This window comes from Phalangium opilio, unplaced genomic scaffold (assembly GCF_054372755.1).
Source record: "Phalangium opilio isolate 3A_F unplaced genomic scaffold, DU_Popi_V2 ptg000002l_1, whole genome shotgun sequence".
Lineage (NCBI taxonomy): Eukaryota > Metazoa > Arthropoda > Arachnida > Opiliones > Phalangiidae > Phalangium > Phalangium opilio.
The window spans coordinates 15077482-15104711 of NW_028324144.1; the positions used below are offsets into that span (position 1 = coordinate 15077482).

General features: G+C 35.5%; 1 protein-coding gene across 1 annotated transcript in view; it reads right to left on the minus strand.

Annotated features, from left to right (window-relative positions):
• Positions 1-27230, minus strand: part of LOC149720192 (acyl-CoA synthetase short-chain family member 3, mitochondrial-like) — a 67261-nt gene that overhangs the window by 14736 nt on the left and 25295 nt on the right. Inside the window, exons 6-7 of the mRNA XM_089864425.1 lie at positions 19767-19866; positions 16362-16537 (exon numbers count right to left, since the gene is read on the minus strand). Of these exons, the coding sequence (XP_089720551.1) occupies positions 16362-16537; positions 19767-19866 (276 nt within the window). The remainder of the gene's footprint in view (positions 1-16361; positions 16538-19766; positions 19867-27230) is intronic.

Here is a 27230-nt window from a genome sequence, read left to right on the forward strand (position 1 = left end):
TTTAATCCTTAATCAATATTAAATTCAATCAACTGATTTTACTGATCCATTCCCTCTAAATTAATTGAAAAAATTACATATCTACGCTTTTTCAAGAACAATTACATTTTCCGAAAACATTTTATCATGAAATTAATTATTTTGAAGGGATTTCGTGTCGACGATTACTAACTTGAAAGCACCTTGACGGGCATAGTTTTATTTAAGGCTGGCTTGACAAATTTTGAAGTTTGCACCAAAAAAGTTTAAATCTGTAGTAAGTTTCTAAAAGACTGATGTTCAAGAAATTATGATAAATAACTTATTCCGGACTTGCCCGCCAACCTTAATAACCTAAAACTATAAAACATTCGTGTACATGAATGATTACGGTTGTGGCTTGACACTCGCTAGCGCCTGAAGGACCGATCACTCAGTGTAATCGGTGTTCATTTGTAAGTGAGTGGACCATTTTGGAAATTACATACAGATAATTAAAACACAGGGGTGATGCCACCATTGAGGTCTTCTCTCTCTCTTGCCTAGAAGCGCCGCTATAGGCAGTGAGAGTTGACTAGCCTCTTGCCTGTAGTGAACTTTGGCACAGTCTGGCAGTGACCCTTGGTGTGAGGGAGAATACCCCAATGGTGGCCTCGCCCCTGTGTGTTTTCCGAAATGGTCTTTATGCGTACTAAATTGATTACACGTAATACGTAACCGGTGAACAAGTAGCGCCAACAATGTAGAAATGACGTTTCAAATGAAGACTGAATTATGACCAAGAAATTCTAAAGCACGGAGAGGGAAATTGCAGTGCAACCTTTTCTTCATAGAGGCGACAATAGAAATGTACCATTTCGATTAACGAAATTAAATGTATAAATTCATGCAACACCCTTGTTTGGCATCCACTATTAAATATTTACATTTTCCTTTCGAATTATGTCAAAGTTCACCTGCTCTTTTTAGAAAGTCAGTAGACTATTTCAAATATTCAATATTGACCCCTCAACACGTACTCCCTTTAAAATAATTAATTTCATGATAAAATGTTTTCGGAAAATGTAATTGTTCTTGAAAAAGCGTAGATATGTAATTTTTTCAATTGATTTAGAGGGAATGGATCAGTAAAATCAGTTGATTGAATTTAATATTGATTAAGGATTAAATGGATAAAAATAACTAAAACAATTGCAATATCTGAACTTCAGTCAAATGATAAACCTCACACATATCGTTTGTTTTTTCGGCCTTGGTCTAAACCAAGACGTTTTTTTATAATTACATATAGATTTAATAACGAATTGCTTCTTTACGATCAGAGCTAACAAAATCATATATACTAGGTCAAAAGACACACTTAGTGTAAGCATGTGCAACACCTCGAAAAAACTAAACTCCGTATTTTATATGGGTTCGATGTTATATAACACCCTTCCCCCGGAAATCCGAGCTTTGGATAATATTAAACTATTCTAATTCAAATTAAGAGAAATTATATTATTAAATTGGATAAGAATTTAAATTGGGACCCTTCTTTATGATAATAAACCCAATTCAAGCAGTATTATAGTTGAAATAATATAACCGTCTCAACTTTTTGGTTTTAAGTTTTGTTTTTACTATTAATTTTGTTTTTAACTTTATTTATTTATTAATCTATTATCAGTCTTTATCTACTAAAATTTTATTATCTGTTTTGTTAATAAAACCTCTGTGAAGCAGGGCCAAAAAGTCGCTAGTTGACTTAGGCCCTTACGAAACGTAACAATTGTATGCATGAATTTGAAATAAATTTGAACCTTCATACTCAATTCTATATCTACAAAAGTAAGTATTCATTTTTTACATGTTCAATATATCTAACAATCTATAAGCACGAGGTCTTTGAAAAACGAAAATCTGTGCGTCATCGAACAAACACAAGTTCTTTTATGAACGAATACGCGCGCCATAGATCAGATCTTAGTTTTTGTTTGATCAAACACGAGTTTTTGTTTTGAGCAACTTAACGTGCGTCCTAGAACTAAAAGCATTTTCTTTTTTGAGCACTTGTTTCGCGTTCAGTTTTGAGCACTTGTTTCTCGTTAAGTTTTGAACAAAACGCTGTGCTCGTACTGGGACACTCCAATGAACGCCACTTTGTTCAATATAGAACATGTTATTTTAACAGTGTTAATTAGTGTTAGTATTAATCAGCAGAAGTTAAAAATATCACTCTAAAGGGATCTGTTAAGCCCTTTTCTATTACTAGGGTACGATTATATACCTTTTGAAGTGCTGAAACTATAAAAGCTTTCATAATATAACGTTTTTCCATAATAACTTAATACCCGCACAGTGAGAAAGCGGATTGAAAACGTTCAGTGGCGCCGCCAGGATTTTTTTGCAGATAGGCTAAGGAAGATTTGGGGGCCCCTTATAAAATTTCAAGAGAAAAATTTAGTTTCACAGCGTCGATAATATTAAATTAACAACTATTTTTTATCATATTATTCATATAGGGAAGTTTAATGTATTAAAGTTCAGTATTATCAGAAGCCGATTAGGCTTCACACATGAAGTACACAACCAAAAATAAATAATATTTAATACAAAATGTGTGGGAGAACTCTTGCGAGCTTGTACGCGATATTTACGGTGAGTGGGCAATAATGCGTTCCCTCTTCGAGTAGTTAAAAATCAAGCACTACGCCTTCCATTTCCGAGACCTATTCACCAAATACATAACCCGACAAATCAAATAGAGCCTAAGTCTGAAATTCCTACTGCATAGGAGGAAAATACTATATATACATGTATGTCGAGTTATATTTCACTCCTAATGGATTTAAGCTGAATATATATGGTAGTAAGAGGTGGAACCATGGGATGAGAAAACATGCGTTGGTTGTTTACATTTTTATCTCCGCTTTTGACGTTACTGCGGCTCAGTTTAGCAGGCTCCTGGCCCATTCGACCAAAACCCTTTCGATAGAATCCTATTCGACCGTAATGTAGCCGAATTTGGCGGTAAATTATTGCAATAATTTGGTCTAAAAAGCCTCTATAAATATCTTCTTATAAAAATGTATTAGCCAATTAATGTTTTTTACCTAATTCGTTTAGTATATAATTAGCGTTCATATAAAATAAAATTTTATATGGACATCACCATTAACCCTTATCTCTATAGTTCACTCTACGTGTCCGGTTAGTTAACTTTTTATACTGTTCCCGATCACTTTAAGTACCCTGATATTGCATAAAAATAGTTACGATATGCCACGATTCGCTAGCGTACTATGCCTTGGGTACGGCGCTCTACGGCGGTACCATAGTATCTCTACGGGCGCTACCAACGTAACTTGTCGCCGGAGTTTACTTTTTAGTAGGAGCTTGTCCTATAGATACCTCGGCCAATAAGATGGAGGACAGAATTAATATATGAGAGTGACGTATTGCACACTCTCTCTTTCTCTCTCTGGCTATGCGGAAAAGCGCCATACAGGCGCCAAAAGGACCTCAATTCAATTAGCTTTTCTGATTTAAGTTAAAATATACTTAATATAAAATTTTTCAACTCTCGAAATCTTGGTTTTGGGTGAAATTAAAGGGATTACAGCAAAACAATTTATGGGTGAACCATTTCTTTAAGGTGAACCCCAACTTTAACTCCAAAATTTAAAATTTAAAAAATATCTACATCCTATGTCTATTCATTCAGCACACGCAAAGAGAATTTCTCTACATTAGGGTTTGGCGCTCATAGGTCGCGGGAATCGCTATGTGAACATCACGTGGTTTGTAAGTTCAAATACATGGTGCGGTGACGATTTCAACACCTTCTTCCATTTAAGTCAAGCAGAAAGACCCAGAAAATGGTCTGTTAAAGATTCCATGTAGAAAAATCTATGTATTGCTGATACTACCAAAGGCATTTATTGTACATTAAAACAATAAACAATAAACAGGGCAGGCCAAACTAATACCCACATCGTAGATGTTCATCATACGATGTCGCTAAAAATCAAAATGCGAGATAACTTTTCAGGCTAGTCAATAACTTTTACCACGAGTGTGTTAACCCATTTCCCATTTTGTAGAATATTGTAAAAAGCAAATACTAAAAGGGTCATCATCCTTGCCTTGTAGATCATAATATTGTAATAATGGTATTTTAGTATTTTGGGAACCTCATTTCGGGGCCCCTCTGAAATTTACGGGAAGGCTACAGCGTACCCGTAAATTTTGCAGAATATTAAATGAAAATATGTTAAGTATGTTTCGGCATTACGATGTTTTTAGTAGTTGTGTAGCTATAAATCTCGGTTTCATTTCAGTATTCCAAGAACAACTTGATATTAATATTTCAAATTTGGTGTTTAATTTTTAATTCAGCTTTACTTCATTTAAATGTAGCGTAAACGTAAACTTAAACTTTGCTAGATTCAATGGATGTTGATTAGAGATGGCCGATACCAGGTTTAACCCGATACCGATCGATACCGATACAAACATGAACCGATACCGATCGATACCGATATTTACTCACTATGATCCAAAATCCGATACTTCAACCGATACCGATATGGTATCGGTTCATCCCTGGAGTAGGAGGCGCGTACTAAGAAAGATTTTCGCTTATTAGTTGTTAGATAAACTGAATTCAGGTACTTTTTATATAAATGAGAACTCGTCACGATTGAAATCCATAGAAATGAGATATTATCACCATCATTGCGTTACTAAAAGACCTAAAAATGTCATGTAGCGCCATATAACGCATTTTAAACGAGTATCGGTTTAGTATCGGTATCGAACCAACCGATCCGATACTCTCGGGAAACCCCGAGTATCTAAGTTTTATTCCGTTGTTCACGACTATGAGAAAGTATTTTCCCCTGGTTCCCATACCTCCAACAAACAATCGAAGTCGACACTGACGCTCTCTAATGCGTTTGGTCACTTTGGTGTCACCAATGTACACTTTGATCATTTCACTTGTGGTCCATTAGTTTGCTTATAACGCTACTTCTTGTTGATCAAAGAAAGGTGCTGCATTTTTACTAAAATCCAAGCAAGTATTTAACTTAGACCACACCATTTTTTAAGTAACGGGGTTAAATCTAAAACATGTAGCGGTACCACATTAAACGAACGAGATGTGACGCATGTCTCTAATAAAAAGTAAAAACGTAAATGGTCCTAAAAATGTTGATTCTACTCTTGTAAACGATATTCATGGAGTAATATTATTTTTTATGGGCCGATATATCGGCTGTACCCATATCGGTGCATCCCTACACTGCAAAAAATTGTGGTGTCTAAATAGTGTGTTAAAACAATGTGCACTATTTGTGCACCTTGACAAGGTGCGGAAATAGTACGGAAATGGTTCGATATTTTAAAAACACCATTAGCTTAAACGAATGGTGTAGAATTGGGTTTATAAAGCATAATTCTTTAAAAGGTGTACAAATGATACCTTAATTATATAAAATAACCCCATAGAATACCCCATTAAATGGTGCTCAAATGGCATAGAATTAGTGCGATATTTTTTAAACACCATTCGCTTAAATAATCGGTGTGAATAAGGGTTGAAAAAGCCTCATTCATTAAAAGGCGCACAAATGATACCCAAACGATATAAAATAACACCTTCGCAAGGCCCATATAAAAGGTGTTCAAATAATGTGAAAATAGAGTTATGTTTTGAACACCATTGGCTTAAATAGAAGGTGTAAATAAGGGCGGAAAAAACCTCATCCTCGGAAAGGTGCGCAATTGATATAAAATAACACCTTCGCAGGCCCTTAAAAAGATGTTAAAATATTGTGAAAATGGAGTTATCTTTTAAACACCTTTCGCTTAAATAGAAGGTGTAAGAAACGACTGAAGAAACCTCATCCTCGAAAAGGTGAGCAAGACTCATATAAAAGATGGTGAAATAACTTGAAAATGGAGTTATGCACTCTAAATTAAGGTACCTAAAAAGTGTTGTAGTGGTGTAAAATTTATTCCGCAGTATTTGTACACCTTGACAATGTGTTGAAATTGTATGAAAATAGTGCGATATTTTACAAACACCATTAGCGAAAATGAATGGTGCAAAAAACGGATTCATAAAACATCATTCGATAAAAGTTGCTCAAATTATACATAATTGGATTAAAATAACCCATTCGATTATACCATTAAATGGTGTTAAAATAATACGAAAATACACCTTTGCAAACCCCTATTTACCCCATTTTAAGTCCTTAATTAGCCCATTCCTAGTCTATACACAGAAAAAAAAGTGTTTAGAAACTAAACACTTGCCTAAACACGACAATGCAACAGATATTTTATCATGTTTAAAAACACTCATATTTAAGTAAGAATGGTGTTTAGGTTTGCAACACCTTGTGTTTAGGTTCAAAATGTGTTGATCGCTTGTCATATCTAGTATTTAAACATGTTTAAGGTGGTATATGTCATGTTATTATATTATATTTTTTTAGTAACAAGACGTGTTTACACGATTATATGCCTAGTTGTATAACATGTTTTCAGGATTACATGTTTAGGTTTAAAACATGACTAAAGGTTTATAAGCTTAGCTTCCTATCGTGTTTATGGGTTTATAAGCTTAGTTTTAAAGATATTTGCAGGTTTATCTTGAAATATTTTGAATGGTGTTACGATGTGCGTCGGTTTAAATACATAGGTTGAAATAATTCCTGCGAAATAAGATACATTGTTTTCAGAAAAACCCGTGCCGCTTCTAGAACAGCGTAAACAGAAAATTTCCATTGAACTTCAAATTAGCTTTATTTGAACACTTAGCATTGCGCCGAATCCCATTCGACCGTAAAACCCTCACTTTGGCGGATTTACGATGCTGTCCAATGGGACAATCCATGAATTTATTTATTAATTTAATTAATAGATTCATGGACAATCCCATTTCACCGAAAAACCCGCAGTTTGGGTTTTTCCATGATGGAATGTAAATTAAATTAACTTAAAACAATTCCCGGCCTACGTAAAATGAACACTAGATCCAAACATTTTCTAAATTATTATTTTAGAACTGAGGATTGTAAGAACAAAATACTAATAAATCAGCAAAATATGACATAATAAAACCAATTGCTAATATTGATTTATTTTTTAAGTTATATTCTTTATGAAAATACTTTAAGCCAACCGTTTTACTTTACTTGAAGTGTATACCAACGTATTAAAAACAGGTTACATTAAATAACACCTTGTAAACGTTGATGTTTAGCTTAGTGTTAAGATTATTCTGTGTTTACCTCTTAAACGTGATAAAATAAGAAGTGTTCCTATTTGCAACACATTTTAAGGATCCTTATAGAGAAACAGAGATGTAATTAGACATCAACATTGAAGCAATAAACATTACCTCACACCAATGCTTAACTTTATAACATGTTCAGATGTTGCAAACCTAAACACTTTTTTTTCTGTGTATTTACCCCATTTCAAGCCCTATTTACACCATTGCAAAACCTCTATTTACACCATTGCAAAACCCATATTTACACCATTGCAAAACCCCTATTTACACCATTGCAAAACCCCTATTTACACCTTTACAAAACCCCTATTTACACCATTGCAAAACCCTATTTACACCATTGCAAAACCCCTATTTACACCATTGCAAAACCCCTACTTACACCATTGCAAAACCCTATTTACACCATTGCAAAACCCCTATTTACACCATTGCAAAACCCCTACTTACACCATTGCAAAACCCTATTTACACCATTGCAAAACCCCTATTTACACTATTGCAAAACCCCTATTTACACCATTGAAAAACCCCTATTTACACCTTTTCAAGCCTTATTTACACCATTGCAAAGCCCCTATTTACACCATTGCAAAACCCCTATTTACACTATTGCAAAACCCCTACTTACACCATTGCAAAACCGCTATTTACACCATTGCAAACCCCTATTTACACTATTGCAAAACCCCTACTTACACCATTGCAAAACCGCTATTTACACAATTGCAAAACCCCTATTTACACCTTTTCAAGCCTTATTTACACCATTGCAAAACCCCTATTTACACCATTGCAAAACCCTTATTTACCCCATTTAAAGTCCCTATTTACCACTTTTCCAGCCTTATTTACACCATTGCGAAACTCCTATTTACCCAATTTCAAATCTATATTTATCCCATTTAAAGTCTCTATTCACCCCATTTCAACTACATATCTACCCCATTTCAAGCCTATATTTACCACATTTCAAGTCTATAATTACCACATTTCAAGTCTATATTTACCCTATTTCTTGTCCTATTTTCACTATTGCAAAACCCCTATTTACCTCATTTCAATTCCTTATATTTCCCCCATTTTAAACCTATTTACGCCATTGAAAACTCCTATTTACCTCATTTCAAGTCCTTTTTTATCCCATTTCAAATCTATATTTATCCCATTTCAAGTCTAAATGTAACCCATTTCAAGTGTATATTTACCTTATTTCAAGCCCTATTTACACCATTGCCCATTTCAAGTGTATATTTACCTTATTTCAAGCCCTATTTACACCATTGCAAAACCCCTATTCACCTCTTTACAAGTCTTTATTTACCCCATTTCTTGTCACTATTTACCCATTTCAAACCCCTATTCACCCCATTTACTGGGATCATTATTGTAGTGTTCGGTGCGACTTCACTACCTTTCCTATTGTGTATATACACGCTGAAGGCTTTTCTATTATATCATGAGTGAATAATATGTTAGCTCCCTAACATATTATTAACTCATGATTATATCAAGCTCGAATTAACACGACTATAAGTTAATGCCGTTAAAATTATCCAAATGATCTCTCTTGGGTAACAACTAATGGAGTCAGATCGGTATTAATAAAGAGCACATGTTACTTTTTAAAGCAACACCTTTCTTTCTTAGGCATTAAACTAGATTCCCACTCGACCGAAAAAAATCGGCGGAAATCACACAGCCAACGGTAAAAATTTTAACATACGCTGGCGTCCGGCGGTAGACCGTTCAAACTACGACTGAATTTTCAGTTAGGCGGTAGATATTTTTGGGTCACGTGACAGATTTGAGTTGTTTCCTAAACATCTATTTCACACTCTATGTCCCCTTGTCGCTTGGATCGTACTAGAAGGGATATTTTCTAGCTTCCTCAGTAAACTTTTCCTTATTAACATCTTATCTCTTTTTACTTCCGTTAATTTAATTTTTCTTTCTTGGTGGTATGTTTCCGATAAGCCTTGGTCAACCACAAAAAATGGCGGCTATCAATCGATCTCGCGTGTGCGTGCGCTGTTGAAATTTATGACGTTGTCAGTGGGATAATTTCATTGGCTGAGACACCGGCGTAACGCCGAACACGACCGAAAAAATAGAACACAACTTACGCCCGACCGAACGGAAATTCCGTCGGTCGAACCCTTTTCTGCCGGGTTTCCGTCGTTTTTTCCGTGGAGTGGGAATCTAGCTTCATAAAAGCGGGCCTATTCGAAAAAATGCTCCATTTCTTTAGGTCCTTGAACAATAACGCTATATTTATTAAGGATTTTGAAGAATAAGCGTCTTCCTTTTCCAAAATATTGCTTGTTTTATTGATCAGATTAGGGTTAGGAAAGGCATAGGTTAGTTTTGCTTAGGCGTCTTTGAGACCTACGGTTCCTAAATTAAGCATTTGACCTCGTGATAATAAGCGTATGCATATATTCATATCCTATAAACGCTAAAAATTGAAAAACCATTTCAATGATAACAAGTTAGAAAAACCAAAATTTTACCTCTCCGAGTCAAGAGGTCTACTACTACAACCTTATTTACATAGATATGGAATTATTTCTCTTTTTTTGAAGAAAAAATTTACGAATTATTGAAGCAGTATTCCAAGCATTGCGAATGTACAGTAAATCAGACGACATTTTACATCAAATAAGGACAAATCTTGGACACATGGAAATCAGTCAATGGAAAAAAAAAACCGGAAATGAAGTGTATAAATTTTGGAGAGATATAACCTATATGTGTTTGTAAAGGCCCAATTGTCTTCGCTTCAGCTGTTTACCCGATCATGGATGAAAAAAAACTAACAGGGATAAATCACGGCGGTAAAATGTTTGTTCGAAACGCACCCTCGCGGCCGAAATTATAAGAACCGGAAACATTCAATTTACCGATTCAATCACGGGGTCAAGTCGGTTGTTGTTTCGTCTGCTTTTTGTACCCACGTAATCGTAACCGGGAATGTTTGCTGTTCTCGCGGTTACGGCAAGCTCAGCCGCCGGCGGCTCGGGAATCGGGATACCGCTGATACCTAGCCAAGGCTTAGTGTAGTTTTCGTCGAGTCTACTATAATTCGCAGAGCTATTTTTCTGTTGGAATTAGGGAACTACTATAAATATTGAGTATAGTGTCTGAAATATTCTTTAGTTAAAACTATTCACAATACGAAAAATTATTTGGGAGTAAGGCACGAAGATCTTATCAATCTGGGTAGCTTTTGCTTGGCCTATTTAAGACGCCGTGTATCTGTTTTTTACGAGGAATGTTTTCTATTCCCGCGGCTACGGGGAGCTTAGCCGCCTGCGGCTCGGGAATCGGGATTCCGCTGATACCTAGTCAAGGCTTAGTGTAGTTTTCAAGTCTACTATTAATCGCAGAGCTATTTTTCTGTTGAAATTAAAAAAAAACTTTAAAGTTTCGAAACTTTAGCTTTAAAACGTTGAATATAACGTATGCAAGTTACCAACCCTAACAAATCATACGAAGATTCTCAAACGTCTAAAGTTGGAATCGACATTTTTAAATTAAAGTTCCCGAGGTTACCACGAGATGGCAAAATTTCTATAAATCTACTTCCGAATTTGAATCGGTAAATGAGCTAAAAAATAAAATCGAAATCAAATCTGGCAGCCTTGTTGGTAACAAACGTGTTTCCCTCTTAGTAATGTAAAATCTACGAGTTTGATTTATCCCTGTTAGTTTTTTTTCATCCATGGCTACATTCACAACTGGTTTGCAGTGTAAACACTATCGTCTTGTCTCACCCCAAAAATGTTCTTAGTTTGCCAACATGCGTGTTAATGTTAAATAACACCAAAACTGATTTGTGGCTAGACGCACTGAAAGTCTTGCGCACCTTAAAAAGAATGAAAACTCCGTAGCTAATACCCGTTTACCATTAGCCCTTTATCTCGGCGGCTCCGATTATAATATCTACACCTGATTATTTAAACGTGTATTAAAGTTTCGGCTCACTCTGAACCGTTAATGTCTCTTCAATACAGAAACGAAAATCAACACCCATAATTTACTACACCTTGGGCCAAAATTATTTACTCTTTAATTCACTAGGCCTATTACGGATAATACTTGATTTAACCGACAGAGTGCAAGCCTTAGCGTTCTTCTTGTTATAACTAAAGCAAGGATTGTTCTATATACAGATGTAGCATAGCTTAAGTAATATATAAACAGCCATTTCAAATAATAATATTAAAAAATGTCCTTGGAATATCAAAATGAAACAGAGCTTTCAAGTTACAAAACTACTAAAGGCATCGTAATTACGAAAAATACTTCCACATATTCACTTTTTATTATGAATATAGCGAATATTAAAGTTCTGTATGATTTCTTAACACATCAACACAAGGCTAACTGCTAACGCGACGCACTAGTGTAACAATGGACGGACACACACAGAAAAAAACATAGACTGCTTTTTAACTCTTTCCGAATTAATTTTGAGTTGAGAAACAAGATTATCTTAAATATTAAAATAAATATAATTAATATTATATATTTTTTTCGTTAGTTGTTCGCCTTATTGAGCGTTACATCGTTTTGATAAAGAACAATTAAACATTCTTGAGAGACTTGACTAATATTGGCGTTTGAAATGAAGCATACGCCGGTTGCTTCGCCATACTCAAATAGGTAGTATATAAAGGTGTCGAACTACAGTTAAAAGCAAGAACAACCGCAATTGCGAAACCTTTGGTGGGCAACCCACCTTAGGGAGGCTAGACGTTTGTCGTAACCCTAGCTGATCGCCGCGAATGTCTTAAACCAAACGATGACGATGGAATTAGAAGCCAATGAGACAGATTGGTGTCTATGTGGAATAGACGGAAGACTAGTAGATGGTGGTGTATAGAAGCCAGTATGTACAGACTGGTGTCCAAGTGGGATGGACAAAGACCAGAAGATGGTGGTGATTAGAAGCCAGTAAGTACAGACTGGTGTCCGTGTGGGATGGGCAAAGACCAGAAGATGGTGGGGTGAGAACTCAAGTAGAGGAGCCATTTCCGTGACTGTGAAAGCAGTTCGGAAATGGCGAACACGTTTGCTCCGCTTTGGAAACTGCGAACGCGGTCACGTGGGTGTAACAACAGACACACACACGATCGTTACAGAAATGTTTTTTAGAGGAACTATGTTACGTTAGAAAATATATTTTGGGTACTCATTCTATGTTCAAACTTCATTACAGTGTTACATAATGCATATGACTTAAATATAACAATTTGCTAATCGCTTTATCAAGGTACATTTCTTCGATTTGAAAATATTTCATTCTTCCAAACTCTAAATTTTGCTTAATATTTAAAAAATACATGGAATTATTGCTCATTTTACCTAACCACTCAATCTTCATTAGTTAATCAGATTAACTCGGTTATAGAGTCTTCGTGTTCCCGAGAATTACTGCATTTCCATCGGGAACTTTTAATCATAATATTCCGAATCCAAAATCCGCCAAATTGCGGGGTTTTTCAGCCTAATGGAAGACAATCTGTTAATTGCCGTAGTAAAATCAACTTGGAATGGGGTGAACAGGGGCTTGAAATTGTTAAAAGGGGACTTGAAATGGAGTAAATAGGAGTTTGAAACGGTGTAAATGGGGGTTTGAAACGGTGTAAATAGGGGTTTGAAACGGTGTAAATATGGGTTTGAAACGGTGTAAATATGGGTTTGAAACGGTGTAAATATGGGTTTGAAACGGTGTAAATATGGGTTTGAAACGGTGTAAATATGGGTTTGAAACGGTGTAAATATGGGTTTGAAACGGTGTAAATATGGGTTTGAAACGGTGTAAATATGGGTTTGAAACGGTGTAAATATGGGTTTGAAACGGTGTAAATATGGGTTTGAAACGGTGTAAATATGGGTTTGAAACGGAGTAAATTGGGGTTTGAAATGGAGTAAATTGGGGTTTGAAATGGAGTAAATTGGGGTTTGAAATGGAGTAAATTGGGGTTTGAAATGGAGTAAATTGGGGTTTGAAATGGAGTAAATAGGGGTTTGAAATGGAGTAAATTGGGGTTTGAAATGGAGTAAATAGGGGTTTGAAATGGAGAAAATAGGGGTTTGAAATGGAGTAAATAGGGGTTTGAAATGGAGTAAATAGGGGTTTGAAATGGAGTACATAGGGGTTTGAAATGGAGTACATAGGGGTTTGAAATGGAGTAAATAGGGCTTGGAAATGGAATAAATAGGGCTTTGAAATGGAGTAAATAGCCGCTTGGAAATGGAGTAAATAGGGCTTTGAAATGGAGTAAATAGTCGCTTTGAAATGGAGTAAATAGTCGCTTTGAAATGGAGTAAATAGGGCTTTGAAATGGAGTAAATAGGGCTCTGAAATGGAGTGAACAGAGACTTGAAATGGTGTATTAATGGCTTTGTTTTACACCTTAAACGTGGTGCTAAATATAGAAAAAATATTTAACACCTTCACTTCATTTGGTGCAGTAATGTGATATACGTGGCGTAACTTTGCCTACATTTAACACCATTAAACTAAGTAATAATATTAGAGTTCAAAAGATTTCCTGAAAAAGATGTTAAAAAGCACTATAAATGGCGTATAAATGCCTAATATTTCGTTCATACTTGCAAATAATATTTGTAAAAGGCGTGAATTTATCATAAAAATGGTGTAGAAGTACACCATAAATGGTGTCAATTTTGGCACCGAAAAAAACAGCATATATGGTGTAACAATGCACCATTATTTTTTACAGTGTTGTTCTGAGTGAGCCGAATGTTAAATGCACATATAAATGATATACATTAGGTCCTTATATGAGGATATACAGTAAGGATTAGACACTTCAACCTTTAATAATGCAAAAGTATAATTTTTGGTAAAAAATGTTAGCACTAGTCTCGAAGAGGTTTATTTTGGCTTCCCAACTTGTTTACCTCTCCGAGTGACGATGACGTCAGGGAGAGGCATTACACCGAATGTGTCTGTGTCTCTGTCAGTCTGTCACCGCGTTCGCAGTTGGCCGATCGGAGCGAACGTGTTGGCAATTTCCGATCCATGTACGCAGTTCACATAAATTCCGAAAATTGTGGTTCATTACGATATCTATCTCACTTAAGCGCCACTCATTAACAAGCCGATATACCTTCAACAGTCAAGTCTTCTTCAACACCCAATCAATTTATTGAATCCTACAACAACACAGTGCACTAGTCTTTCGTGTATACCACATACACACCAATCTGTACTTATTGGCTTCTAACACCACCATCTACTGGTGTTTCGTCTATACTACATAGACACTAAACTGGAAAATTGGCTTCTACTCCATCATGGTCGTTAAGGTTAAGATCATAAGATGTACGCAGCGAGAGGCTGGGGTTACAAGGAACATCTTGTCCCCCAATGGCAGGGTTTCCACCGAAGGTTCACGCAATTGCGCATCTTCTTATCTCTTAATGCAAATCAATCGCTTTATATACCCTAATTTACAAAAAGTCTGAAATAGGTGTTCGCTAGTTAACAGTAGCTATGTTTAAAATGATTTTAGGAATAAAGTTTCTTAATTCGACTTAATTATAAATAAGGAAAAGACGGTTGGATTTTCATAATAAATTAAATTAAAAACGAAAGCCATAGTGGGATACACTTTGAACTTATTTAAGGAACTGTTGACATGCAAAGCATAGGCCTAAGTAATAAAATTTTATAATTTTAAAATGCTTACAGTTTCTACTCCTTGGTTCATACTCCCTTCTTGTTTTTATTTTGTGCTGGCATGAAAAGAACTCTTACAAAATCATAATATTTTCTATTTCGTAAAATATCAAGTGAAAACATGGTAAATATGTTTCGGCATGTAAGAGATGTGATTATGGGTTGGAAGAGTCGTCTGCTTTACTATATTTCCTTTTTCTAGGCAGGGAAGTGATATATAGACAGTGTTAACCACGTGTTAACCAAGAAGCAGAGTGCCGGAAGCAGTTTCAAAGAATTAAAATAGAACAGAATTCAACATGGATCAAATTTTCTGTTGTTTATAATAGAACTAAGAGTCATGACCACAATTAGTTAGCCGCGGTTATGGATCTTATTGGCCAAGCTACCATTCTTTGTTGCATGTTCTCGTTTTGGAGAAATGTAACAAACATGTAATATAACTAAGAATATTTTCTAGATGTGACAGGCCAATGGAACTCTTAATAAGGCTTGGATAATTATAATTCATTATTTAAAATTTTATCAATATATAGCGATAGTTGCATTTTCAAAAAATGATGTAGGTAGATAGCCCTAGTTTCGACTTGGAGAGATTTTATTTGGTTTCCCAACTTGCTACATTTAAATATTCCTGAACAACCTAGTTATCGCAGAGACAGACATGTCCAGTGACATAATCGTCAATCATAGAGGTATAAATATATCCAGCCCGATCCGAATTTGACTAACAAAAATATATACATTCAACTATGCCAGTTGGGGGTAAAAATATATATAATTTTGAAATTAGAGTGACTCTATCCTCAAGCTTGAAAATGTTTTCGAACCTATTTATCGTATTAAAACAGTAGGTGCATTTATTTTGGTTTATTTCTACCATGAGTTTTCAAAATTCCGCTATGAATTGGGAACATAATTTGTTGAAATAGGAAGGCTCAATTTTTGTTGATGAGAACAAAGCATGGGAACATAATTTGTTGAAATAGGAAGGCTCAATTTTTGTTGATGAGAACAAAGCATGGTGTAAGTTTCAACGGTATTTCTATTTAACGAGTAAAATCGATGTAAGCAACAGAGAAAAATGTTTTAAAAGAAATTAGTGGTGGTAGTGGAAAATACAAGAGTGAGTTCATTGCCGGTTCATCAATTGCAGACAAAAACTGTGACTTTTGCGAATTGGGTTTCAAAATATTTGAAATCGAGGCGTTTAACGATTACGGATGCCTGGCAATATAAAACTAGATCATGTTATTGTGTCAGTAGCAACGTTGCTTCACTTTCCTTATTTTTCTTCAGAACATTAGTTAAATAGTAAATTCAAATTATCTGTAGAGGTATTTTATTACATAAAAAGTGAATAATCATACTTACATATTTTTTTACGCCTTTAATTAAATCATTAATACTTGGTCTATGAATTTTTCCTGTTCGTGTTCTGGGTAAACTTTCGACTGGCAAAATTCTTCCAAAGGTGACAGACTCTCCAAAATGATTTGAAACAGACTGAAAAATGTCCCAAGTGATGCTATCCAAACTTTGATTGCAGTCTTACAAAAGAAAAGATGTAAAAAATTTAATTATAAATACATGTAGTTCCAGAAAAAAAGGTTATGGGAATTTTCTATTTAACCTGATTTTTATAATTAATTCAGTTAAGCACGTATAAAGTATTAAACATCATTTTAACTAATTGAATCTGAACCTTATTTGAATTTTAAAATCATTCGGAGGTATTTCCTGAATGTTTCACTATGCAGGCTGGTCTTATAATTAGTAGGAAAATCGACAAAAAAATCACTTTATCTTCGATTTCATCCTCTTTTTAAGAGAAAACTCGCGTCTCTTGAAGAGGAGAAGCGGTTCGAAAATATTGTTATTAGGGACTCATATTGATTATGTGTGGGTCTTCAGCCCGACTCATTGCAGCCCAGTGGAAATCCCATTCATGATGGCATATGCCCTGCACGAGAGCCCTTCAAATAGACAAATTCCACTACTCCATATATAAAACAACTTCAGAGGAGATAGCTTCCATTCTAAGAACATTCGTTACGCAATTGAGCGTCGCTAAACGTAGCTTGGGGTTGCTATAGCCTCCCACGTTTAGCGCAAATCTGAGGCTTAATAATAATGCCAACCGCAAATATAAGGCTTAATAATAAGGCAGACTGAAACCAAAGGCGTATTTCACGATTGACGTTCAAAGCTACCGATGGAAAACCCTTAAAATTAAATGGGAAAAATGCAAGCCGGTAACAATGTCCACAACTGAAAACGGTGGTAATTTTGTAACTTTTTAAACGAGTTATCGCAAGTGAAAATAATCGTCTATAGGGTTGAAACAACCTCGTGTGTTCTATGAGAGCGCGATATCTAAATAGGTGATTAGTCATCGTGCTAATAGAAACAAGGTGGTCAAGTTGAAATTTTACGGTATTTTGTTATAAAGAAAGCGATAACTTCTCGATCAGTTTAACCATTTTGCTATATTATCACTCGTGAAAATTAAACACGGTAAAATTTTAATTTGCCCAACTTGTTTTTATTAGCGCGAGGGGAATTCGCGAGACATCGGCCACGTTTCGTTCAAAGTTTGATGACACCTAAGACCAATCATTTAGGTATCGCGTCCCATAGAACACATAAGGTTGACATCAACCCTTTAGATGGTAGGTATAACTTGCCATAGCTCGTTTAAAAAGTTAGAGAATTGCCCAAAATAACAGCTTACAGCTAAAACCAGCCCAAACGGTAAAAACTTGAAGTTGGTCTCTCTGCGATGCTGGCCTGCTACACTATTCGTTTATTTTCTATGGAAAGAACCCTAACTTCGGGCCATCGAGGGGTAGGAAAAAAACAAGCAGTTACGAGCTCGTTCATTTATATAAATATAATTACCTAGGGCGTGATAAATGTAGTTAGGGAGTGATTGGGATATTAGAGAATTTTGTGCTTTAAGACGTTTATTATTAATAAAAGATTAAGACTGTGTTTAAAAGCTAGGGGAGGTCCAATAAAATATTAAGCAACAATTGAAACTGAAACTGACAGTCTTGTTTGTAAAAAAATATTCAATGAAGCAAACGAACATTCTTCAATTTGAAACACGAAGGAAATCTTGTTATTTGAAAATTTTCGACCAAATTTTACCAATATTTTTCAAGTAACTAATTATCAATAAAGATATTACAAGTTCTCCAAAAAACAAAAGGAGTAGCAGGCCAGCAGCTCAGAGAGACCAACTTCAAGTTTTTACCGTTTTGGTTTATTCTAGCTTTAAGCTGTAATTTTCAATTGTGAACATTGTTACCGGGTTTCTTTTTTTTTGCATTTAATTTTTAGGCTTTTCCATCGGCAGCTTTGAACGTCAGTTGTGAAATACGCCTTTGCTCATCCCTTGGTTTTGGTCGGCGTAGCGAATGCTCCTAGCATGGAAGCTATCTCCTCTGAAGTTGTTTTATATATATAATAGTCTAATTTGTCTATTTTGATGGGCTCTCGTGCAGGGCATATGCCATCATGAATGGGATTTGCACTGGGCTGCAATGAGTCGGGCTGAAGACCCAAACATAATTAATATAAGTTCTCAATATTATGATATCATGTCCTAAATAACAATATTTTCAAACCGCTTCTCCTCTTCAAGAGACGCGAGCTTTCTCTTAAAGGGAGGGTGAAGTGGGAGATAAAGTGATTTTTCTACTAATTATAAGACCAGCCTGCTTAGTGAAACATTCAGGAAATACCCCGAATGAGTTTTAAATTCAAACTAGGTTCAGATTTTAAGGATAATTTTAAACAAGGATCTCCGACCAATCGCGTAACGCCCACCTTTATGTTAACAATATTCTCGTGGTTAGATTAGTTGTCATGCGCCCTAACTTGACAGAATTGTTATCTTTCGAACAGGATGGTTCTCTGACTTTAGCACTTGTTTCGGTAGACCCATCTTAAAATGTTCCGTGATAATACAGTGTAAACTACCAGAGTTTGTTTGTCAAAAGTAACATATTGACTAGTAAGTCAAAATGATTTTTAGAACTTAATGTTAACAAAATTCTCGTGGCGCGCTCCATGTCACGCGCCAGAATTGTCACATCGCACAAATTTTACCAAATCTCACGATAAATTTATTGCACACGGAACGTGCCTCGAGAATTTTGATCATAAAATGCAGGGCGTCACGCCATTGGTCGGATATCCTCATTTAAAATATATATATATATACATACATCTAACAACCATTATTGAGACAAAGGTTCGTTATACTCGATTATTAATTATCGCCATTTAAAACGAAGTTGCCATATTTATAATAATAAAGGCTGATTACTCGAGACCTACTCATCCGAACTGAATTTGGTGAAAAAAATCGCATTTATAACTGCGAGAGTCGAATATTTAATAAAATGTTAATTTTGACTCTTCCTGGTTCCGGTAAATGTATGCAAAGGACAACTTTGAAACGGGTAAAATATAAAAGAGGAATGAAAACCTATTATAACGCACTTCATTTCAGAGTGCTAGATTGAATAGTCTTTGGCATATAGTAAAATATTTTCGAAAACTGCAACGCCCAAAGACTTTTTTAACAGAATGTACCTGACCTTTATTCAAGTGGACCATACACTGTCTTTCTTCAAATCATTCGCCCGAAAAAGGAGGGGGTTAGAAAGAGATTATTTTAAAAGCCAAAATTTTCAAGATAATCATAACTATATAAACATTAAATGCAAAACATTTGAAAAATATAACTATCACACTTAATAAACATACCCTTATTGACTGTGAACAAAATAATGGGAATTTCTTCGAGTATTAAATCAGGAATTGATACAACCACGCATTCTGCCACATAAGGATGTCTCAAAACTATCTGAAAATTTAAGGAATAATAAATACATACCGAAATATAACAAACAAAATTATTTATTTGTTAGAAAAAAAGCCACTACTTTAATGACCGAAGTTTACAATAATATCGCATTGAAACGAAGGTCTCTTGACAAAACTTATAAGGTTCGTGATTACCCCAATTGCTATTGAAATTACAAATTTTACATAGCAAATGACAATTTCGTCAATCATTAGCCACTCCCTGATGGTTATTAACGATCCTCACACATTGGTTACCAGTCCTTTTCCTTCTAGTACTGGTTCTTCATTAACATTTAAGGTTTAAAAAAGTTTTTCCAAAAACAATTAGATGAACACAAATTATGTTAATCTCTTCGTCATTAATTTACGTTATTTAATATGAAATCGTGTTATGAAAAAGTATTTGAAATCGTGTTATGAAAAATACTTTATACAGGGTGTATCTGAAATGGACGTAGGAGCGGAAGTATTTGGGTTCCTGGGGCCAATATAAGGCAAAATTGTCGTATGTCATTTTGTCGTACGTCAACCCATTTGGAAGTTACTTGAACCTAACACTTGCTACTTTGCATAAATTACAGCATGCTGACTTCGTCTAAAACTAGGAATTAAGTTCAAGATAGGATGATTTTTGCAAATTAGTTGTTGCCAGCTAAAACAAAAAACAAAAAGCCTCAGCCATAACCATAGTCAATTTTTAAGGAGTAGAAAATTGTACATCTGGTGACTCATAACGAACATCATTGTAAAACAACATGTTACGATAAGTTTGTTGAAATAACTGACCGATACTAACGGGAAACTGACAGCGATAAGTAGCGGCAACTAATAAGGAACACCGACATTTTGCTTCATTCTTCAAACAATCGAAAGGTTACAAAAGCGTTCATTTTGGTTTGTGTACAAGACTTCATATCCGGCGACGTCTTGTTTCCATTAAATTAGCAAATTTTTAACATGTTGTTAAACACTTTGAAACTTAAAAGAACCTTTTTTACCGTTTATATTGGCAATTTTCATAGAATATGAACGAAAATTTCTTCTTCAAATTTTTCTCTGCTATTACTTTTGGTGGTACCTCGTGATAAGTGTAGGCCAATCACGAGCCTTTCAACCCTTTCTTGAACAAGTTAGTAGTGTGTGACCTTGAGAAGTAATGCTAGATTTCATGAAGCCCACTCCTAAGTACGCTATTCAACATAGCGTACCTAATTTGTTACGGAAGAAGTTTCGGGTGAGGCCCCAAGAAAAACGCCATTACTCCCTCACTGTAATTTTTTTGAGAAAGGAATGTTCCCTTTTTTGGTCACTTTGAACCATAACAAATTTTATTTCATTTTCAACATTTAGGTTTCTTCATTATTTGTTGTATTTTATAAGGATTCAATTTTACAAATTATGCATTTGACTACTCAGTTTTAACAGTTTAAAATGTTTTAGGAAAATGGAATTGTTGTTGAAAAATCTGAGATAAGTAATTTTTAATTTCAATTAATTTATAGGAAATAAATTCATTACCAGTAAAATCAGGAGATTGAATTAAATTCTAAAGAGTAGTAAAATACGGATTGTCTTTAAAATTATTTGGAAAAAAAAATATCCGCGCTTCAGTCAACTGAAAAAACTCTTATCGTTTTGTTTTCAAGGCTTGAGCAAACCAAGTCCTTTTTATATAATATCTGTTTCTTCAGTCTTTATTCGTATTAATCTATTATAAAATAATTTTTTGCCTCTATAACGTCATTCATTCGAGGTTTCAGTAAGATGTTCGTGAGCATATTGGCTCAAACCAAGTGTCAGAAATAATTTTATGGGAAAGTTTAAATAATTTGGTAGGCGATTGGTAACTTAATTCACCATTGATAGGCTAGTGGTAAATTAACTCACCATTGGTAGGCGTCTGCTAAACTAAAGAAGTGAATAATTAAAATATTTGAATTAATGTCTGGACTCTGGTTACCCTTAAATATGTCCTTCAAAGCTTTTACAATCACCCATTACATAGACTCACCATGGATTAACTAACGGATAGCGTTAGTTAATCCATGGACTCACTCAATAGTCTGCCTAAGTTAGGCAACTTTAGCCTTGGTCGAAACAAACATCTAAAATATAAATTAAAAAGGTATTTTAAGTAAAGAATTTCAACCGAGACACATAATTAAACGAAAACTAGACCCGCCAGTGAAGTTTTTAATAAATATAGTGTTATATTTATTGAAAAATATCAAGTTAAAGTTTCAAGGATGGCAAATTATCATCGTCTACTGTAGAGTAATGAGCATTTAGCGTCGTCTGCTGTAGAGTAATCTTTTGAGGTAGTTAATTTTTAATTAAATGATCATACTTAGACTTTATTAACTTTGATGAAACCTGAAAAAGGCACACCTTGAATAGTTACTTGTTAAATTGAAAGTATTCCGAGGACCACTGACTCCCCTCCAATTTGGTTTTTAAACTGGTCCAGGCAATTTTTAAACTGGTATTTACCCTGTGCTACCGCCATATTTCCCACGCTGGGTGGCACCGTGGCCAGTTATTTTAATTAAAATACCTAGGCCACTGGTCCAGTTTTAAAAAAATCCTTATTTCCCACCTTGATCCATCTATCCTTCAAGCTTTTATAATCATCCATTGCATTATACTCACCATGGATTAACTAAGGGATAGCGTTAGTTAATCCATGGACTCATTAATCTGCCTTAGTAAGGCAACTTAAGCCTTGGTCGAAACTAACATCTAAAATATAAATAAAAAAAGGTATCTTAAGTAAAGAATTTCAACCGAGACACACAATTGAACAAAAATTAGACCCACCAGTGAAGTTTTTGAAAATTTTAGTGTTATAGTTATTGAAAAATATCAAGTAAAAGTTTCAAGGCGGTGAAATGGCAATTTAGCGTAGTCTACTGTAGAGTAATCTTTTGAGGTACTTGCATTTTAAATTAAATTAACATACTTAGACTTAATTAATTTTGATGAAACTTGAAAAAGGCACACCTTGAATAGTTACTTGTTAAATTGAAAGTATTCCGAGGACCACTGACTCCCCTCCAATTTGGTTTTTAAACTGGTCCAGGCAATTTTTAAACTGGTATTTACCCTGTGCTACCGCCATATTTCCCACGCTGGGTGGCACCGTGGCCAGTTATTTTAATTAAAATACCTAGGCCACTGGTCCAGTTTTAAAAAAATCCTTATTTCCCACCTTGATCCATCTATCCTTCAAGCTTTTATAATCACCCATTGCATTATACTCACCATGGATTAACTAAGGGATAGCGTTAGTTAATCCATGGACTCATTAATCTGCCTTAGTGAGGCAACTTAAGCCTTGGTCGAAACTAACATCTAAAATATAAATAAAAAAGGTATCTTTAAGTAAAGAATTTCAACCGAGACACACAATTGAACAAAAATTAGACCCACCAGTGAAGTTTTTGAAAATTTTAGTGTTATAGTTATTGAAAAATATCAAGTAAAAGTTTCAAGGCGGTGAAATGGCAATTTAGCGTAGTCTACTGTAGAGTAATCTTTTGAGGTACTTGCATTTTAAATTAAATTAACATACTTAGACTTAATTAATTTAGATGAAACTTGAAAAAGGCACACCTTGAATAGTTACTTGTTAAATTGAAAGTATTCCGAGGACCACTGACTCCCCTCCAATTTGGTTTTTAAACTGGTCCAGGCAATTTTTAAACTGGTATTTACCCTGTGCTACCGCCATATTTCCCACGCTGGGTGGCACCGTGGCCAGTTATTTTAATTAAAATACCTAGGCCACTGGTCCAGTTTTAAAAAAATCCTTATTTCCCACCTTGATCCATCTATCCTTCAAGCTTTTATAATCACCCATTGCATTATACTCACCATGGATTAACTAAGGGATAGCGTTAGTTAATCCATGGACTCATTAATCTGCCTTAGTAAGGCAACTTAAGCCTTGGTCGAAACTAACATCTAAAATATAAATAAAAAAAGGTATCTTAAGTAAAGAATTTCAACCGAGTCACACAATTGAACAAAAATTAGACCCACCAGTGAAGTTTTTGAAAATTTTAGTGTTATAGTTATTGAAAAATATCAAGTAAAAGTTTCAAGGCGGTTTAATGGCAATTTAGCGTAGTCTACTGTAGAGTAATCTTTTGAGGTACTTGCATTTTAAATTAAATTAACATACTTAGACTTAATTAATTTTGATGAAACTTGAAAAAGGCACACCTTGAATAGTTACTTGTTAAATTGAAAGTATTCCGAGGACCACTGACTCCCCTCCAATTTGGTTTTTAAACTGGTCCAGGCAATTTTTAAACTGGTATTTACCCTGTGCTACCGCCATATTTCCCACGCTGGGTGGCACCGTGGCCAGTTATTTTAATTAAAATACCTAGGCCACTGGTCCAGTTTTAAAAAAATCCTTATTTCCCACCTTGATCCATCTATCCTTCAAGCTTTTACAATCACCCATTGCATTATACTCACCATGGATTAACTAAGGGATAGCGTTAGTTAATCCATGGACTCATTAATCTGCCTTAGTAAGGCAACTTAAGCCTTGGTCGAAACTAACATCTAAAATATAAATAAAAAAAGGTATCTTAAGTAAAGAATTTCAACCGAGACACACAATTGAACAAAAATTAGACCCACCAGTGAAGTTTTTGAAAATTTTAGTGTTATAGTTATTGAAAAATATCAAGTAAAAGTTTCAAGGCGGTGAAATGGCAATTTAGCGTAGTCTACTCTAGAGTAATCTTTTGAGGTACTTGCATTTTAAATTAATTTAACATACTTAGATTTAATTAATTTTGATGAAACTTGAAAAAGGCACACCTTGAATAGTTACTTGTTAATTTAAAAGTATTCCGAAACGTAACTTCGCTTTAGTTTTTAAATGATTCGATGTGCTAGAGTCCCAAAATCCCCATGTTATTCCTATGGGAAAATCAGCGAAAATCTGTGAATTTTCATTTAACATTACGGGAGGGTGTGGGATCTTATCTAGAAGGGCCTACCGGCCCTCTAGAATACTTCACAGAGAAACTTCGCCTGCTTTTATTTATTTTCCACCCACAAATTTTGTATATAGCGACTCCAGTGGTCAAAATGTCACACATATTTATGCTCCCGATTTAGTGGAATTAGGTTCTAAAGTTAAGAATATATTTAATTGCTGTTGCTTTAAATAGTACTTTCTTTATATATCTAGTCGATAACAAAATAATTTTCCACAAGCAAACCTCGGCACCAGCTTGTTTTGCTCCATAATGTTTTTCACATTCATATTTTTCAAAATTTACACCTACTACTTTTTACCTCTCCGAGTGACGTATGTCACGGAGAGGTTCTAATTACGACGTGTCTGTCTGTGTGTCACTATTGTTATTTACTTACACCCCAGGGGACTGCGTTCGCAGTTTTCAAATCGGAGCAAACGTTTTCCCAAATTCCGGACTGGATATTTGGAAAATTGTATTCCACTTACAATACCTATTACTCCATTTTCTGTCTAACACCCCTATCATCCGGTCTTTTGTCCATCCCACATGGACACCAGTCTGTACTTTCTGGCTTATAAACACCACTTTCATCTGGTCTTTTTTCCATCCCACGTGGACACCAGTCTGTACTTACTGACTTCTAAACACCACCATCATCTGGTCTTTTGTCCATCCCGCATGGACACCAGTCTGTACTTATTGACTTCTAAACACCACCGTCATCTGACCTTTTGTCCATTCCACATGGACACCAGTCTGTACATACTGGCTTCTAAACACTAGAGACGAGTCGGGCCCCCGATTTAATCGGGCTTTTTCGACCCGACCCGACCCGAACCCGTTTAATTTCAAAATTTTCTGGGTCGGGTCGGGTAGGGTTTTCATGCCCTAAAATTAAAGTCGGGCCGGATCGGGTCGGGCTTTTTGTAGATCAGCGGTCCAACCCGACAATTTAAGGTTGGAAAAATACAACTCAAGTCTCACAAGTTTCGGGCGAGAAAATGGGAGGAGGGCGCAACGCGCTAGATGCTAAGCTCAAAATACGGGAATACTCCGTTTCTTAAAAGAGGTTAGAAAAACAGTAACAGTTGACAAAAAAATGTACAGCTTGGCAACCCTGTTAATGCACGGCGTTTCGGTTATCGGTTTCGCGGCTAGGGTCCGGCTACTTTCATGATTCTTTCTCTCGTCTCTGTTGATTCGGCAAGCTTCGTTTTGAATCTTTTTGTATTGGAAATTCAAATAATTGACGAAATGCGTTAAGTGCACAAACGACATACATTGGTTTTGTATAGCTATTAGCTTGAACGTGTAATTTGCAGCACCGGGTCAACGCTTGGACCACGTCGAACTAACCTGAATCGGATCGCACGACTCTATCCAGCCGTACTTTTGGGCCAAAAATTTGGGATTAAATACATCCTTTATTGAATGAATTTTTTATGCGTCAGAGGTTTTTGGTCCGTTTCCGATCCGAGCCCGTTCGTGAATTTCGGGTCATGACGGGTTTTTTAAATTCCATAAAAAATTTGGGTAGGTTTTGGTCGTTCTCGTTCTCAAATTAAAGAAGTTTGGGCCGAGCCGGGTTTGATTTTAGTTATTTTTTTCGGGTCGGGTCGGGCTCATTTTCAATAGGGTTGTGTCGGGTCGAATTTATTTTCAAATTTAATAGGGTCGGGTCGGGTAGGGCTCATTTACAAATTTAATAGGGTCGGGTCGGGTCGTGCTCATTTACAAATTTAATAGGGTCGGGTCGGGTCGGGTTTTTATTTTAATTTTTTATTTCGGGTCGGGTCGGGTCGGGTTAAGTTTATAATTTTAAAGTTGGACTCGGGCCGGGTCGGGTCGAAAAGAAAGTCAACCCGACTCATCTCTACTAAACACCACCATCATCTGGTCTATTGTCCATCCCACATGGACACCAGGACACCAGTGTGTAAAAACTGGCTTCTAAACACCACCATCTTCTGGTCTTTTTGTCCATCTCACATGGACACCAGTATGTACATACTGGCTTCCATCTCCATCATCATCGTTAAGGTTAAGACATTTTATAATAGAAGGTTGGCTATTAGATCAGTGAAAGGGCTAATAGTAATCGGGTTGTAGCTTCGGAGTTTTCAGTCTTGTTATGGTGCGCATTGACTTTCATTGCATGTAATCACAAATCAGCTTTGGTGATATTTAACGTTGAAAACTAAGAATATATATGAAGTGAAACGAGACAATGGTGTTCATACTGCAAAACCAGTTTTCCCCCAATGACCAAGGCACATTCTTAATGGATGTAAAATGTCATCTGCTTTACTATATATTCTCTCTGCTTGGAATACTGCTTTAATAATTCGTAAATTTTTAC